A 16,898-nucleotide genomic window follows, 5' to 3' on the forward strand; every position below is an offset into this window, starting at 1 on the left:
AATTAAAATTGGTGATCACTTTTTTTCTCCTTAGAAATCCGCAGAAAAATTAAATGAACCCAAGCGTAGAATAGAAACATTAAAGAGAGGGTATAGAATTTGATCCATAGGGTGACTCACGGCTTCCGGACAGTCCGCACTAGTAGAGAAATCGTGGTTTTTCTTTTTTTTATTCTGAACTTTTAAAAATAGTTTTCCTATTAAATGTTACTCTTTCCTATTAGAGGTGGTATCCTGAGAGGTGGTATGTTAGCCAATTGAGCTTGGCGGTTTGAAGGTGACATCACTTCTGGTGAGATGGGAGGCATCGGTGATGTGACATACAGCAAGAGTTCTATTGGAGCCGGATAGTATATGGTCTTCTCTGATGAGAGCCAGTATGGCAGACCATCGATTGATACTCGTACAGGACATCATAAATCGCCCATATGGAGGGAGATGTGTGTCAGAGCCACTACACTTGCGATCAGATGGGTAGTGGGCGACTGGAGATCTATTGATGTCCTTGAGAATAGTTGGGTGACTAAGTTACCTATTAGTCGCTTGCCGACTATGGTGGACACTGACAGGTTACAGGGGCTCAGGGTTAGTGATTTGATTGTCCCAGGAAAGGGACATTGGGGTGAGGCTTTGATACGGGAGGTTTTTGGGGAGCAGTTGGCGGGGAAGGTGATAGCCTTACCAGTACCGTCACGGAAGGAGCTAGACAAACTGATTTGGGAGCCGACGGGCAGGTCAAGAGTGCGCGCCAGAGATCTTCATGTGTGGATTGGCAGGGAGCTAGGTAGATAGATTGATGCAAGTTGGATATGGAGGATGAGAGTGCATCCTCGTGTGACCCTCTTTCTTTGGAAGGTAGCCTGAGGCTATCTTCCGACTAGGAGCGTGCTGGTCAGACAGGGGATGCGGATAGCTCAGCATTGCGAGGTATATCCAGACATCGAGGAGTCCATATGCCATGTTTTACTTCACTACCCCAGGGCTGCACAGATATGGAGTTGTTATTCGGCGCCTCTACCCCTGGGGTGGGAGTCAGTGGAGGATTTGTTATATTTCTTGAGGAACTTTGTTCGGAGGCCTAGCATAGACGAGCTGGGGGTTGTAGTGGCATATTTGGCTTATCATATATGGTTAGATAGAAATGACCGGTTGTTTGAGGGTAGACGGTTACCCCCAAGGCTAGTGATGGACAGAGTCGTGTCCCTGGCTATGGAGGTCTCCTTGTTGGTATCAGCAACTTCACCTGGGTTGGTCAGGGATACCTGGGGTACCTGCTCCGCTGTCTTAGCGTCCAGGTTATCTTCTCTTTCTTGGGTAACCCCACATCCTGGTTATCTTAAGGTAAATTTTGATGGTGGCATGGCGATGGATGGAGTAGCCGGTGGAGTGGGCTTTGTTGTCAGGGACCATGATGGTGGCTGATTGCTGGTGGTGGTTGGAGTACACCAGACTTGACGGTTATAGGGGCAGAGCTATGAGTAGCTTGGGAGGGCATCATGTATGCGAGACGAGTTTTGGGTGTCGACAGATTGAGTATTAAGGAAGACTCCGCTACGATGATCGATTGGATACGGAGAGCAGATAGGTATGGAGATGGCTACTCGTTGATCCGAGATATCCACAGATTAGTACAGGAGCTGTCCGCTATCCAAATAGTTCATGTGTATCGAGAGGTGAACAGAGCAGCGGACTGGGTCGCCTCATATATGGCACGACATTCTGGGGATGTTATTTGGACGAGTTTAGCAGGTGTTCCCCATCTGCTACGCTGTTTACTTTCTTTTGATTTGGCAGGATGTACTCAAAATTGAGATATTTGAAATGAAATGCTATTTTTACCCCAAAAAAATAAAAAAATTAAAAAAATAAAGTAAATTCTACCAAAGAAAAAAAAAGAACATTGATATATTCATATTAATCAGAAGAAGGGCGAAGAAGTCAAGCACAAGAAACAAAAAAAAAAAATGAAGGATAAGGTTGACAATTTACTTTGCTCATTGGATATCCAACCCAATCTAACTTTAGCAAAATGCGTTTTATACTTGTTTAGAGTTGATGACGGGGATGGGTCTTCGTTTTAAAACTTGTAGCAAATTCAAGATAGATATAGATAATGGCAGCCCGTCTTGAATCCTACCTAATTATATATAAATCTTGAGGATTATAATGATTATGATAATAATAGAGAAGAAAGTATTGTGATAAACCATGAATAAGATTAATCATATAAAAGATTACAAAATACATGCTTGGTTATTTTTTTTTTAGTTAATTGCTTTTCTTAATTTAAAAGATATTTGACTATCTAAGCAATAATATTTATGTTTGTTGTTTCTATTTTTGTTAAAAATTTGGTTTATAATGTTCTATATTTACGACTCATATGTTCTTCAATATTATGTGAAGTACTTATATTTATTTTTACATTATTTTTATTTATTTAACTTTTATGCAAAAAAAAGATATTTGTAATGCTATCCACCTCATCTAACTTTACTTGCTCCGCCCCACCTCGAGATAGGTATAAGGTAGGTATGGATACATGGTTCTAACTATAGGGCTGAGTGCATATAATAGCCTACCCAAGCTATATCCGTCCTGCTGTCATCCCTACTAAAGGGTCAAGGAGAAGCTGCAACTAAGATGCCAATAAACTAAATCGAGCAAGCCACTAAAGGTGCTATCTTAATCTAATCCCTATTTAATTCTAATCCTAACACTATATAAAGTAGTCACATTTCTTGACTTTCAATTGAAATAATTACTGTAATTAGATTTTTTTTTTTCCTTAGAAGTTTAAAGCAAGCTAAAATTCTAACAGGAAGGATCTTACGACCAACAGATTCTGTCAGAGTCCAAGGAGAAAAATTTTCTTCAAGTTGAGATTTCACTGATTCCATCCATAACAAGAATCCCAAACCCTCCATAATACAGACCATCGTGATTTATCAGATATCAAATATGAGATATCAAATATGCACAACATAAACTTATCCAAGTTAAACACATGAGATATCAAATAAAATCTTAAATAGTTAGCACTTAGCACTTAATCCCTGCTAAAATAATTTTAAATCTATCAACATCTACGATCTTTTAGTAGACACGCATTATATCTAGCAATAACGGAGATGAGAGATGGATGGGTCTAGAATAGGCAAGGTAAACTGTTCAGGAGATGACTTCAGTCGCGATTAAACTTCAGAATAAGAAGACTGGAGGAAACAGTGGAGATGGAATCGGCAGTTAAGAGTTTGACAGTGGAATATCTTTGAGAGAAACCATGTCCAAGTTTGTAAATCCCATATCCATTGGATGTTCAGTTTCCAGGAGTGGTTGAAAATTTAATTTTCTTCTCCTATACTTTGTTCAATGCCAACACTCAATTTAGTATAGGCGCCTGACCTGATACTTTGATCTAAAAACAAGTAACTTCGACCAGAGAAACAAAACACTAGTATTTAAACAAACTTCTTGTTTTTACCGTATCCACACCCATCAGGGCCCCTGCATCCCCACACTGCCCAGAAGAGAGATAATGTCAAGGAATCTGATAGTTATGTAAACAATTAGAAGCTAAGGGCAATATCAAAGAATTTCATCTTGTTTACTTCCTCGGTGATATATCTATGCTCATTCCCAGAATTTCAAACGTCTACCGCAGTACATATAAAAGTAGACATGGAAGAGGATGAGCATTTTTTGAAATATGTACTGAGACAGGAGTATCAGGCATCTAAGTAGACTTCCAAGAAATTACATGGCAGAATATTTCCTCCTGCTTACCAGTATCGTCAAAGCTAAGTTTGATGATAACATTGTATGAAAGAGATTCCATTAGAACATAAACGGATCATGTGATTGATAGACTACAACCCTCAGAAGAGAATGTACTTTGCATGGTTGCACATCTTGATAGCTGACTAGGACAGTCTCTGACAGAACCACACAATTTCTTTGAAGCCATCTCAGCTAGATTCAGAAGAATATGTTTTGAGTAAAACTTGGCATGCATTACAGTTGGTCACGAGCTTTGATCGATTACTTCCACCAAAATCTTGTACAGCTGCTACTAAATGACTACAGATCTAATAACACGAAACCTCTTCCTGCCAGGTCTGATTACAGGTAGCACGGGGTAATTCGGTAAACTTTTTTGCCACAGAATGACTAAAGATCCAGTAACACACCTTATGCCAGTTTCAATTACAGGTAACATGGGTAATTTTTTCTCTCATTGGAAAGCATAAAATATTTGAACTGCTTGGCCTAATTAATAATCAAGGGAGCCTTAGATATGTCCAGCTGCTTCACTCAGTTCCACTTGATCTTTTCACTACCATCATTTCACAAATAATCTATAACTACTTGATTATGAACTAGAAGTAACAGTTAAAGCTCTTCCACTGTGCATAGCCATGTTAAATTGTTTCCGGAAAATATTGTCCAAGATAAACACGCTAACCCAACGAACAAGAGAGGAAAAAGAACATAGTATGGGACTCTAAGGATCATGCGACTTGAGCATCAATGTCTAAGTTGGGGATATCATGTTAGATAATCATGTAATGTTGTTAGGAGCACAATCATCTGTCAGTGCTCGACCAATCAAAATCAATGATCTGAGGAAACTAAACTTAATGGGAAAGGGGATAACGTTAATGGAAGACCATCAAAGTTAACAAATCAAAATCAATGATCTGAGGAAACTAAACTTAATGGGAAAGGGGATAACGTTAATGGAAGACCATCAAAGTTAACACTCAAAACTCAAGTACCAGGCAGAGGCAATTAGGGTGGTCATCAAACTTGGATTGGAAATAGATAACCCATCATAAGACCGGAGTAGAAATGGGAAAAACTAAAACATGAAAAAAAAAGACAAAATATACTTATATGGAGAAACATTGCCTTTCAGTTGATATAGACTAAATCCTTTGCACACAAACAACAAGATCCATTTGTTAGAATTCAACAGTGTGGATGCATGTATGTCACAGAACCATCAGGTCCAATTCCCTTTCACGGCTGCCATTACTCATGCCTGCGGAGAGAACAAAACATCAAAAATGAGTTTCCATTGCAGTGAGAAAAAGCACAAAGAGATTTGAACAAACAGGCTGCTAATCTGTATAGTTAAATGTGTAGCATGAATCAAGCAAGAAAGACCTGGTGTTCAAAGAAACAAGAGGGAAAAAACGGACCTTTTACTAGAGAATAAGGGCTACTTCATTTTGGACCTAAAATAACAGATGATATTGCTGATGAAGAATCAGCAGAACGTCATGTATTTTCAGTGGCAATGTATTGAATGGTCTATTTTCACCTCCTACGTGTATAACGTCTAAAAGCAAACAGCACCTTCGCTGCAAAAGGTTCAACCTGTTTTCTTTTTTTTTAGCACCTTTGTCTCAGCAGATCTAGTTCACGAACTCCAACAACTAAATCGATTAGTTACAGACAGCGGATAAGTTTATATTTAAAAGCTTTTTTGCCCTTTAGATTGTCTTGAACAAGGGAACCAACAAGAATTTCATCAGTAGGTCATCCGAGCTAAATGGAGTAGAAATAAAAAGAGAAGTTTGTAGATTGAAGCTATAGACCAATCACATGCCCCAGAAGGATACCTTGGAAATCAGATTCTACAGGCTCATGAACATGCAAATGAGATAAGGTTTTGTTTTTTACGGTTTTGACTAGGGACTGCAAAACCAGGTTCACCATTATTATAAATCAGCATCATATATGAGAAACTCATCCATTGGTCCATAGATGCATTTATTCACGATACATAAAAGGTGACCTCCCGTTTGTTATTGTCAACCCAGGGGAAGGGTTCTGGTAAGGTGCATTGAAACCACATTTTTACTTGTTGATGGAGGGTATCAGAAGAGACATTAAATGAATGACTGTTTTTATCACACAACTGCAATGTTCTAAAACATGTCTTCCAAGGTTCTATGTAAATGTAGCACGGGTTTGATGAAAATGATGGAAGTGTTGCGAATGATGTGCAGCAAAGTAAATTTTACAATAATAGAAGTTCTCAGATGCGTCATAATATAAACCACACCTGCTTTTTCTTCTTTGGTCTTCTTTTCCGGCGAGGCTTACGAGCATCAGAATTTGAACTCAGGTTGCTGTTATGATCTCCATGCGCATTTACAGGTCTCCAGTTTTTGGAGGAAGGGCCACTTCTGCTATTTGATGCGTTGCTGGATGTTGACAGATCAACCTTACCTACAGAATGGCTTCTGCTTGGAGGCAAGGAACGAGGAGGCGGCATGAGAACTCGAGCTGATATCTGCCTCTGTGTGGAAGTAAGCGCAAAATGCATGCCAAGTAAAGCAGTTATAACCCACCAAAGCTGGGCAAAAATAAAAAAGGAAAATGAAAAGAATTTGGCACTCTTGGAAAAACCTGATTTTTTTCATCACTGGACATGCCAGATGCTGCTTTGCCAGAAGCACTTGAAGCTGGTTCTCTGCAAAAAATATAACAAATTCACATACAAGTATCAATATAAATTACAAAGTCAATATATTCTTTCACTGACTGGATCTGATACTCTTTCCATAAAAATACATACAGACAAGAAGAACATATGCATGTCAAGATGGTTGCTTGATGGTGTTATTAAAGCTTGAGATCTGATATAATCATGTTTGAACTGGAACCTTCAAAATGCCAAAATCTGTTTTATCCATCATATAAGCTGCCCTTTGGTCCAGAAGGTTGCAGACCAACTTAGCAACTTCAGGTAGGTATGGACAGGGTTTGGGAGCAAGATCCGCTGCATTCACAATTTAATCCCAAGCAGCAACTTTTGAAGGATATAACTTTCTCATACAGTATCCATTTCAGTGTGCTAGGCACCAAATTAAACTCTCGACGCTACAAGGGTGCTACTATATGATATACCATTTATGAGGGTGCTACTATCTTTCCAAAAGGATCAGCCTCTACCTCTATGGAAAAGGCTGAAGGCACACCATTTATGATGGTTGAGATTATGTACAATATGACATATACCATATGTTAACATAGGGTAACTTGTTTCACAAGTGCCATGTACTAAATGTGCTAATGCCTTGCAGGCATGATACTGGCAAGATATATATTGTGCAAGTGCTTGAAACACTAGCATTTTTATCCTTACTACGTTGAAGTCTTTCTAGCACAATTTGAACTCTATTATCATTGTTCACATATCAAGATGTCTTGACCTAGTATGTATCTAACTATTTTGCATATTTACATGTACACAATTGCAAAGAGCAAAGCATTATCTTAAACAGATATCAGTTAAACTCAAATACTTTAAAATGCATGCACTATTACTATTTATTTTACTTAATAAGTTCTTTATATATGAATTTGTAGTCGATTTGTTGATTTATGTAGCAAATCTGTTTGCAATTATGCTTTTAACATTGTGCATGATGCATTTATAAGGATTAAGCATGTGGCTTGATGGATGGTTAATACATAGTTACTCGTTAAAATTAGGTAATCCAAAATAGTAAAAATTGGAAGACTTTTTTTTACTCAATGAATTCGAATCTATTTTCTCAAATAAGTTTTCCCAACTTACTCTCAGATGAAACAAGTTTCAGCACCACATGATAACGATACACATCCTGCAGTGCATAGAAACACCACTGCCCAATTATGATCCTGGCAATTGAGGGGTGGACTGGTGATAGACCTAACTTATGGCAACTTTTGTACAAAATGACTGCTTCGGGACTCAAACCCATGCCGTTCCACTTGCTAGTCTAAGCTTTTTACCAGTATAGGGCTGTCAATCTGACCCACAAATCTGGTACCGGATGCGGACCTGACTCGACCCCAACAATGAATTTGTTGGATATGGAATCAAAGTCAGATCTGTTGAAACTTTCAGGTTGGGTCTTGGTTTGAGGTTTTTATACCCAACCCAACCTGAAACCGTATATATTACCCAATTTATCATACATACATAAATCCAGACGCACACACACATATATTGACATATACATATATATAAACATGTTAGACCAAATTTGGGTATTTATAATTGACTATAAATAAAGTGTATATTTTCAATTTTTAGTCCATTATTGTTATATAGTTAACCATCAAGAGCATATTGTTCATGATTCAATTTGTGGAGCATGTATTGGATGTTTATGAACTTCTCAAAGCATGGATTGTTTAGCTTGATTAACTCTTCAAGAATATTTGATACCCAATGGGTACTTAGATCCAACCTCCATCTAACCTGAACCCAGACCCCATCCGATCCTTCAGTGGTTTGGGTATGGAACAAGAGTTAGAACCCAAACCTGAATGGGTATAGATTTGGTTTAGCAAAACCTGACCCAACTAGATAGCAAACCAGCAGGATGCATAACAACTAAAGTGTTGTATTAAAAAAATTTTGAAAACATGCTTGAAAGTTGAAACCTCCCTATGGATCCACTTAACACTGTTCAATGGGTTATGTTTGTACATCTAATTTTTAATTACAATAACATTTTAAGCAGAGAAAGAAAAAATCCATACATTTATCCACCATTACATCAACATCAGATTGTATCTGCATTCATTAATTCCATCCCACTACCTTCGACAGCTGCATATGCAAAGTTGATGAGCCAACAAATTTCCGTGATTTTATCTAAGGACCATTCACCACAATGTGCTCGATATCATTTACCTCATGACACATATTGCTTGAATCTACTTTGCCTAAACCATTACAGATATTTTGGTTTGTAGAATTGACAATACAATCCTTAAACAAATGATACATCAAAGCAAGGTCTCAACAACAACAGTACCACCATACAATAAGTCCTTGTACTGAAGTGTATCGAGACATAGCGAGGGTATATGGTAACATATCATACCGTGATATTCAAAAAAATAGATAAAGCATGAGCAAACACGGCGGCATGCAGTGGCAGATACCATATCGAGGTGTGATCCGTACAACCTCATATAGCAACATTTCGTCAAAGTTGAAAGCAGTCTGAGAATTTTCAATTGATTGCTATTATTTAATTGAATTGTTAGCAATTTGTTATAGAGTAAAGTTTTTGATGCTTCAACCAATTTAACTTATCTAAACAAAATAAAGGATTTTCTACATATTTCAATAAAAAACACAATAGCTTCCAAAAATTATATCTCATTGTTTGAGATATTCAATAAATTATTCAATCAGTGTGATTTTTAAAGTGATCTCATTTGCCTAGTGTTCCATGTACAAGGGCAAAAAAAGCAGAACTTTTAATATGTGTGTGTGCGCGCGCGGGCGTGTGTGTGTGTGTGTGTGTGTGTGTGTGTGTGAAGGTCAAGAGGTGACAGGTCAAGATTTCTAGGCTTCCCTAACAAATATGCAGAGGTTAAAAACAACAGTTTTGTATCTCCTGCCAAGATGCCTTACTACAACCCAATAAAATCTGAGTAAGGTATAGAATGATTAGGGTTGCAAACGGGTCAAGTTGGATCAAGCATGCTTGACCCCGATCTGACCTAGTTTCATGTACGGGTCTTGATGTTAGACTCAAACAAAGGATCAGGTTGGGTTGGGTTAGATTGGGCCCATAGAAAAAATTTTAGACTCAGCAGGTCATTCAAATAGGGTTGTGGTCATATATAACATGGACCCAACTCAAAATATTTAGGTTCCATTCGGGTGCAGTTCTACATTTGTTTACTAATAAGAGTTCATAAAAAAAAATTGTTCTTACCTATGAATCAAACTGATTTTTGACTTCCACAAAATTGTTAGCTAACATGGTTAAAACTCCATGAACTAATGTTTATCTAGAATTGTAATTTGTTTCAAGAGGTTAATAACCTCAACAGTTGGCCTTTCTTAATGTCGTGAGATTAGTTTGAGCGCTTTTTTTCTTAACACAGGAAAAGAAGAAATGATTTGGAATACTTTTTTGGGGTCAATTTCAATTGGGTCGGAAGCCTCAAAATAGACCCATATAGTGTACGGATCGGGTCAGGTCAGGTCAAAGTTTATGAAATCCAAACATGACCCGAAATATGGAACATGTCACATATTTGAGTCCACCTGGGCTCCACAAATCTCCAAGAACGGGTTGCATCGGGTCAATGGGTCGGGTCACGAATCAACCCGACCAATTTGCAGCCTTAAGAATGATGAAAAGCAAAGTACCATGTGCCTGTCACAATCATATTAGAACTATGGTGGAAAGATACTGGTCAGGCAATCATGGGCCAAAGCTGAAGCATTCCTTCAACTATATTATGGTAATGTTAAGACCTTGAATATTTCGCCACCTTTTCCTGGGATACAGTACAAACTTGCTTAGACATCAAGTTGTACAAATAGCTCAATTGCTCAAGTCCTTTGGCTTGTAGCTACTGACTCCCACCACATAGAGCAAGCTCGCCCTAGTAAATACTAGACCACCATTACATATAAGATTGCACCTTCTCATAAAAATTATTGAGTCTTCTACATACCAAAGCCACACATAAATGGTAAAAGTTTGATGATGGGCAGCTGAATGGAAAAAGAATATTTCAAGGTTAAATTGCACTATTTCTGCTAGAAAATCTGCAATACTATACATATTTCAACATGAAATAACTAAAATGTTTGAATGGCATTATTAACATATATAAAGGCATATCAAATTCTCATGTGATTGGGCAAAAGAAGCCCCACTATAAAAGATAGTAATTTCATAAAGCACATTGAAATTCTAAGATGATCAAAAAGAAAAGACATCCTTTTGAGTGATGTAGAAAACTTTCCTTGGCAACTATCCTTAAGTTTCTAAGGAGCATGGTATGCTGAACCGGCCCGTACCGGACCGGGACCGGACCGGTTCAAGCGTGGAAAACGGTTCCGGTTCCGACTCCAAAGCAGTACAAGCCCGGTACCAATGCGAACCGGAGCGGTTCGCACAGGTACCTGTCCTCAGGGAAGTGCAATCGCGCGTGCGCGAGCTAGGAACCGTGCCCGTGCGCGATTCCTCAGGGTAGCGCACCCCGCGTTGGGTTTCGGGCGCGCCCCCGCACGGGCTCGTTTAATGCCACAGAGTGGCATCTGTGGCATTTAACGCGGCGGGTGCGCATCCGCGCGTTGGCCGGTTCAGTACCGATTCAAACCGGTCTGAACCGGAACCGTACCGGTCTGGTAGGCAACCGGTACGCCAACCGGTACCAGTACAACATATTTTGCTAAGGATTAGGAAAAGGTATTAATCAAACCAACCATACTCAGATAGAACCGGATGTAATTCATGTAAATTTATCCAAATATATATGTACCTAGTACTTTTATCAGTCCATTCATCATCTGCCTCTGCTTCATCACTTGAACTTCCAGACAAGAAGAAATCGTCTTCACTCATATCTAAAGCATCATCATCACTTGCTGTTTCTGTTCAGCAAACAAGAAGAAACATCCTATCACACCACAAACCTCTGTGAAGAACTATAAGATATGATAATGTAGATAGAAATGGCAATCAAAGGTGGAAACTACTGAAAGCTTATAATCTTGCTCAAGAAAGCCTTAAATCATTAAATATACTGAAAGCTGGCAGTAAACAACTGCACATTAAACCATGGAACATAGAAATGTTTGGAAAAAAAATCCAAGAACTAAAGTACCTTCTAATTCTTTTCCACTAGCTGCGGCAGCCATGAGATTGGCTTTAATCTGTTTACGCAACTTATTTCTCTCATCAACAATATCAGGATTATCTCCGCCAACAAACAATGACACATATTTCTCAGTCTTGGGAAAGAACTGCACTAGAGAGCACAATCAATTAGATGCTTAGTTTGGAAACAAAAGTTTCGGGACGTAAGTATTCGACATAGATTTATGCAACTATAAGCGCATACATATTAATTAAACCACATAATTAGCAAAGATAAAAGACTTTTTGCAGTAATAATTAATGCATAACATAGCTGGTATATGATAACCTTGGAGAGTTATCATTTCTGACAATTTTTTTTAAAGTTTGATTTGAACAAGAATCAGAGAAGAAAAGGATAACACAAGAAATAAGATCTCTAAAAGGTAGTTAATCACTTTCACAGAAATGTCATGCATATAGCTTACCCTGACATATTCAAGATCTTCTCTTAATTTGGAAAGCTGATCAGAAATTTTCCCCTCTGATGTATGATCAGATGAAGAACGTTGTTGTTTCTCAAGCCGCCTTATCATCCTCTCAATCTTTCGCCTCTCTAATTTGGACAAACAACAAGCTCAAGATAATCAACAAGAACATAAAGAACATAGAACAAGGATGTCATCCAGCCAATGAGCTAAAAGGTCACACGAAGAAACTTACGTACCAAAAAATTTTATCTTTCGGTCTCTCAATTGTAATTTACGTTCTACAGTTAGTCGACTCTGGATCTCCTGATGCTTCTTAAGTTCTTCCAGTTTCTTTTGCTGAGCCTGCCTGATTTCAACTGGCAGGTCCTTGAAAACAATCAAGAAGTCAGAAAATTCCATCCACTGAAGCAAAATGTCCATGTAGCAGATAACAAAATGGTTACCATTACAAAAAGTGTAGGAACTGAACACTATCTAGATGCTTGTCTCAAAGAATAATATGATGTAAATCCAAAAACAAGCAACCACACCGCAAGATCAAATGTGAAAATGTCAGACTCAAATTTCAATGGCTATAGTTGATCTACTTTTTGCAGAATTCTTGATTTTTTTTCAATTTACATTTTAATATCAGATTTAGGGCTGTTTGCTGAAATAAGGTTGAAATGCTTAAGTTGATTTCCCCTAGTTTATCTAAGATTGATAATAGAAAACAAGAAAATATGGAAATATATGGTTGGTTCCAATTTAAGACACTTAAACAAACAGAAACAAAATCTCGTGGTGCTAAGTGGAATTCTTACCAGGTGTTTCTTCCTCTCTTGCAGGACTAGAAAGTCATGCGAGTACTCAATAGCCACTAGAAAGCTTAGGGAATGCTTTATCAAAATTTTGATGGCAAAATAAAATTTTAAAAATAAAGGAACATAAGTGATAATCATTTAATATTTACTCTAACATAGATTTATGTTGATGGGTTATCTGTGAATTTGGTTGAAAAAGGCTCACAATAAACTTATGCAATTCATCATAATCAATGCATCATCGGAATACTTTACACTTTTCAATGCAAAGATGAAGCTGCCGCATAAAACATATAGGCTTCCATAACAGGTATGTTTGGTTGCCCAAAAGTGAGCACCTCTGAAGTGAAGTTTTCCTATAAGTGCACATTACAGGCTCTTTGGTTGCCTGAAGTAACCACCGCAGTGAAGTCTGGCCAGTTTGGGACTTCTATCTAGTTCTACAAATTCTAACTATAAAAACCCACTTCGGCAACTACGGTGGGAGAAGCTCCAAAGCCTCCCAAAGTGAACGACTTTGACTTGTGCCACTTTCGCCCAACAAAGGACAACATACATGCTGCAAAGGTCTGAAATCATTACAAGCATTGTGGAAAAGACACTATAAGGTTAAAAAAATGACAGGACATAACATGATGATTTGATTTGGACAGGTCCAAGTTGCTATAAAAAATTAAAAAAGAAAATAAAAGGCATGCATGTGTTACGTGCCACGCCCAACTGTGTCACCAATCACAACACCCCACATAATTGCATATGTTGCTACTATCATGTTTCACCCTACAATCTCTCTGACATATTTTGAAGGTTATGAACTAAACAATTGTCCCAGAAGGAATATCCAAACAGAGAGGCTGCATTTGGCGGTGCACTAATCGACATTCAGATTTCTCTCATATCTATCACCACCTAGTGATCGGGCAGGACTGATTGAAATGACAAAAACACATGCGCAGGTTCCTGTGCCTGGATGAGCCATTTTTAAACAATTATCCCCATAATGAAGCAAGCCTAAAATGCCCATAATATGAGAAAGACAAGAAAACCACATTAGACACAACAACAAATTATGACCATAAAATAACCCAGTAGGATTAGATTCGACTACCATGAAACAAAATTTCCGACTACTCAGTTATAAAGCTCAAAGTTTGCATCGCTAGCTCCAAAGAAACATAAAATTAATTAAAGAACGCAAGGCAACCTTGCGATGCATGCAAATACATATCCCTTTTTTCTGAAGCCTATCAATTAGAAACCAGCAATCATGAAAAAAGATACCAAAAAGAATAAGGAGAAGAATAAGAAGCCAGTGAATTCCCGCCCAAGAATCAGACTACAATTACCCAAAAACCCTAATTAACCAATAAAAAATCAGGAATAAAATCAGAAAAGGAGAGGAACTGGATACCTTGCGGAGCAACCGCTCGGTGGACCGGATCTGGTTCTTGAGGGAGACGGATTTGTTCTTCTTCCTCTTCTTATCATATCCTATCCCTTTCGATCGCCGGCCGAGGGGCCGCCGCTCCTCGACCCGACGCCTGGCATAGCCGCCATGGGCCATCTACTCCGGTCTTCCCCCGAGCCGGAGATCGAATCAGATCACCGGCGGGTCTACGATTGGGGGGAGAGCGAGCGCAGCGAAGGATTCAATGATCGAGTCGGGGAATCTTTAGGGTTTCTCTTTTTGGGGGACGGGGACAGACTTACCTTCGCTGCATCCTATCGAGCCTTTTAAGTTCCTCTGGAAGCCGAGCGCACAGCGTGCCCGAGTGCTTCTCGATCTTCTCACGCTGAACCGCCCGAGCCGGCTTGCGTGAGACATGGGTTAATATAACGGTTGTTATTATGTAATAACAGCTGAGGGGAAAAGATTCGTTACGTTGTATATTTTTGTGACGGATATATATAAGGCTGTTACTTAACATTTGTATCATTGGTCTAGTTTTTAAATATAATTTAAAATATTATACCAGATTAAAAAACACAGATTTTTTTACATGAATATTCTTCTAAAAATTTAAATTTACGTGAATAACCTCTTAAAATTTATATTTAGTTCCGTACTCTTATAAAATATTGTTTTTGCACAAATACCCCTAATATAATGGTTCTTCTAACACCGTTAATAAAAATCATATTTATTTAATTTAAAATAAAATAAAATTTTGAAATTACTTTTTGGTCCTCCATCGCGATGGCCTTATATATATTTTGTTTTGCACATTTATCCCATTAAGGATATTTTAGTCATTTTAATTTGAAACTGTTAATTTTTTAATGGCGTTAGATGGTATGGGTATATATACAAAAACAAAGATAAAAAAAAGGTAGAATAGTAAAATAAGTGTTTTACAAGGGTATACATGCAAATATTAATTTTGGAAGAATATTCATGCAAAATTCTATATCTAAGAGAGCATTCATGCAAAAAACCCAAAAAAATATATCTATTATAAAATATAATCCTTTGGCTCTATACACTGCATGAATCATGTGGCTATGCACGTGGCCAATCATAACCGCTCATTTTTATAAGCCTCATTCATGAAGGGCTCATCTTGGCACACCTTTATAAAAACAAACGGTTGTGATTGGCTGTATGCATGGTCGCGCAGTGCATACTATGTAGAGTATAATTTCTCTCGATTGAAGGCCACATAGGTAACTTTGCTCGCACTTCTTATCCTACAAATTCATAAAGGGCAATTAAAGTCTACGCTCCCGCTTCTTCATCTGCGCTCGTCCATTAAAAAAGGGCTAAAAAAAAAAAAAAAAGGAGCTTAGAGGGCATAATCTTTTAAATTGACTGGATTCGTAACTCTCTCTTATTTATCCATGCTTATTTAATATGAAGTCTGCCTTGATGGTTTTAGGGTGTTAACATCACCTGTATCTTGGGAGGGTAATCAAGTGGTAGACCATACAGCCAACTTGGCTTTCTCATCAACACTTCTTGATACTGAAATCTCTAGTTGGCTAATTTGTATTAGTACTAAAATCTTGGCCAATGCATGAGGTGTTGGTTATAATTCTTCTTGCTTACACAAGAATAGTAATGGCAAAAACAATCATTAAGAATAGTAATGGCAAAAACAATCATTATGATGATCATCTTTATTTTAATATTAAATGTTATAATTTCAGCATATTTAAGTAAATAGAAGCTATCATAGTTACAGCAACGATCAATAAAATGGGAATAAGGAGTGCTAGTTGAGGTACAAGGGTGATAGTCTAGTGAGGTACAAGGGTGAATAAGTTGTGCTAGTTGAGCGCCTATATCACAAGCTAGTCAATGACCAACTTTCACGTCGGACTGGCAATTGAAACGATGATATGATGGGTTTTACCTCAAGCAACTTGCCCCAAATCTTGAAGCTACCCATGGTTCTAGCATTTTCAAATGCACCAAGAGGCTTTAAAGATTAAAGTCTCCCTCTTTAATTCATATGTATCCTTTTTCATAGGGAAAAAATGTTAGCAATATATCTCCTAACTAAATAAATAAATCTATAAATTCAATTAATAAAAAAAAATCTTAAAGAAAATAATATACATGCATATCATTCGGCATTCAAATAATTCTATTTTAATACAAAATAAATCTATTCTAGCACAAAGTAAATTTATGCATTTAATAAGTTTATATCATAGAATTTCAAATCCTACCAATCTACTAATATTAAATTAAAAATAAAGGTAGAAGAAAGTAGCCTGATTGAAAGCAGGTCGAAGCGCGTAGACGCTGTCCCAAAGAAGTATTTGCCCCCACGTACGGGTCACCCGGCAATCCTTCTCGGAGATACGACGACCCTACAACCTCTTCTTCGGCACGTCTCGGAAGAAGTCAAAGCGAACCCGATCGGACTTGCAGATCCAGCAAAGAACGGAATGAAAAGAACTAAATAAACTGAATAAAAAATGTAAAATAAAATTTGGAAGTGGCTAAGAGGGAGAAGAATTTTTCCAGAATTTTTCCA

The 16,898-nt window shown here is 37.8% G+C and overlaps 1 protein-coding gene across 3 annotated transcripts; it reads right to left on the reverse strand.

The window, feature by feature from the left end:
- Positions 1-4,797: 4,797 nt before the first annotated feature.
- On the reverse strand, positions 4,798-14,732 carry LOC103705985 (rRNA-processing protein efg1). Of its 3 annotated transcripts, XM_026804224.2 has the most exons (8): positions 14,327-14,695; positions 12,349-12,514; positions 12,110-12,237; positions 11,650-11,788; positions 11,305-11,416; positions 6,421-6,484; positions 6,074-6,310; positions 4,798-5,044 (listed from the first exon to the last, which is right to left on the reverse strand). In XM_026804224.2, exons 1-8 carry the CDS (start codon positions 14,477-14,479, stop codon positions 5,039-5,041), a joined length of 1,005 nt encoding a protein of 334 aa, XP_026660025.1. In that variant the 5' UTR covers positions 14,480-14,695; the 3' UTR covers positions 4,798-5,038. The 3 variants fall into 3 exon arrangements, with proteins under 3 accessions (XP_026660025.1, XP_026660026.1, XP_026660024.1); XM_026804225.2 differs by lacking the exon at positions 4,798-5,044 and having other exon boundaries at positions 5,856-6,310; positions 12,349-12,478; positions 14,327-14,732; XM_026804223.2 differs by lacking the exon at positions 4,798-5,044 and having other exon boundaries at positions 5,856-6,310; positions 14,327-14,701.
- Positions 14,733-16,898: the final 2,166 nt, after the last annotated feature.

Source organism: Phoenix dactylifera, chromosome 16 (assembly GCF_009389715.1).
Source record: "Phoenix dactylifera cultivar Barhee BC4 chromosome 16, palm_55x_up_171113_PBpolish2nd_filt_p, whole genome shotgun sequence".
Taxonomy (NCBI): domain Eukaryota; kingdom Viridiplantae; phylum Streptophyta; class Magnoliopsida; order Arecales; family Arecaceae; genus Phoenix; species Phoenix dactylifera.

Coding starts and splice junctions, on each gene's coding strand:
- LOC103705985 (XM_026804223.2), bottom strand. CDS start 14,479: ATGGCCCATGGCGGCTATGCCAGGCGTCGGGTCGAGGAGCGGCGGCCC. Junction 11,789..12,109: donor AAGATCTTGAATATGTCAGG/GTAAGCTATATG, acceptor TCTCTAGTGCAG/TTCTTTCCCAAGACTGAGAA. Junction 11,417..11,649: donor TAGTGGAAAAGAATTAGAAG/GTACTTTAGTTC, acceptor TTTGCTGAACAG/AAACAGCAAGTGATGATGAT.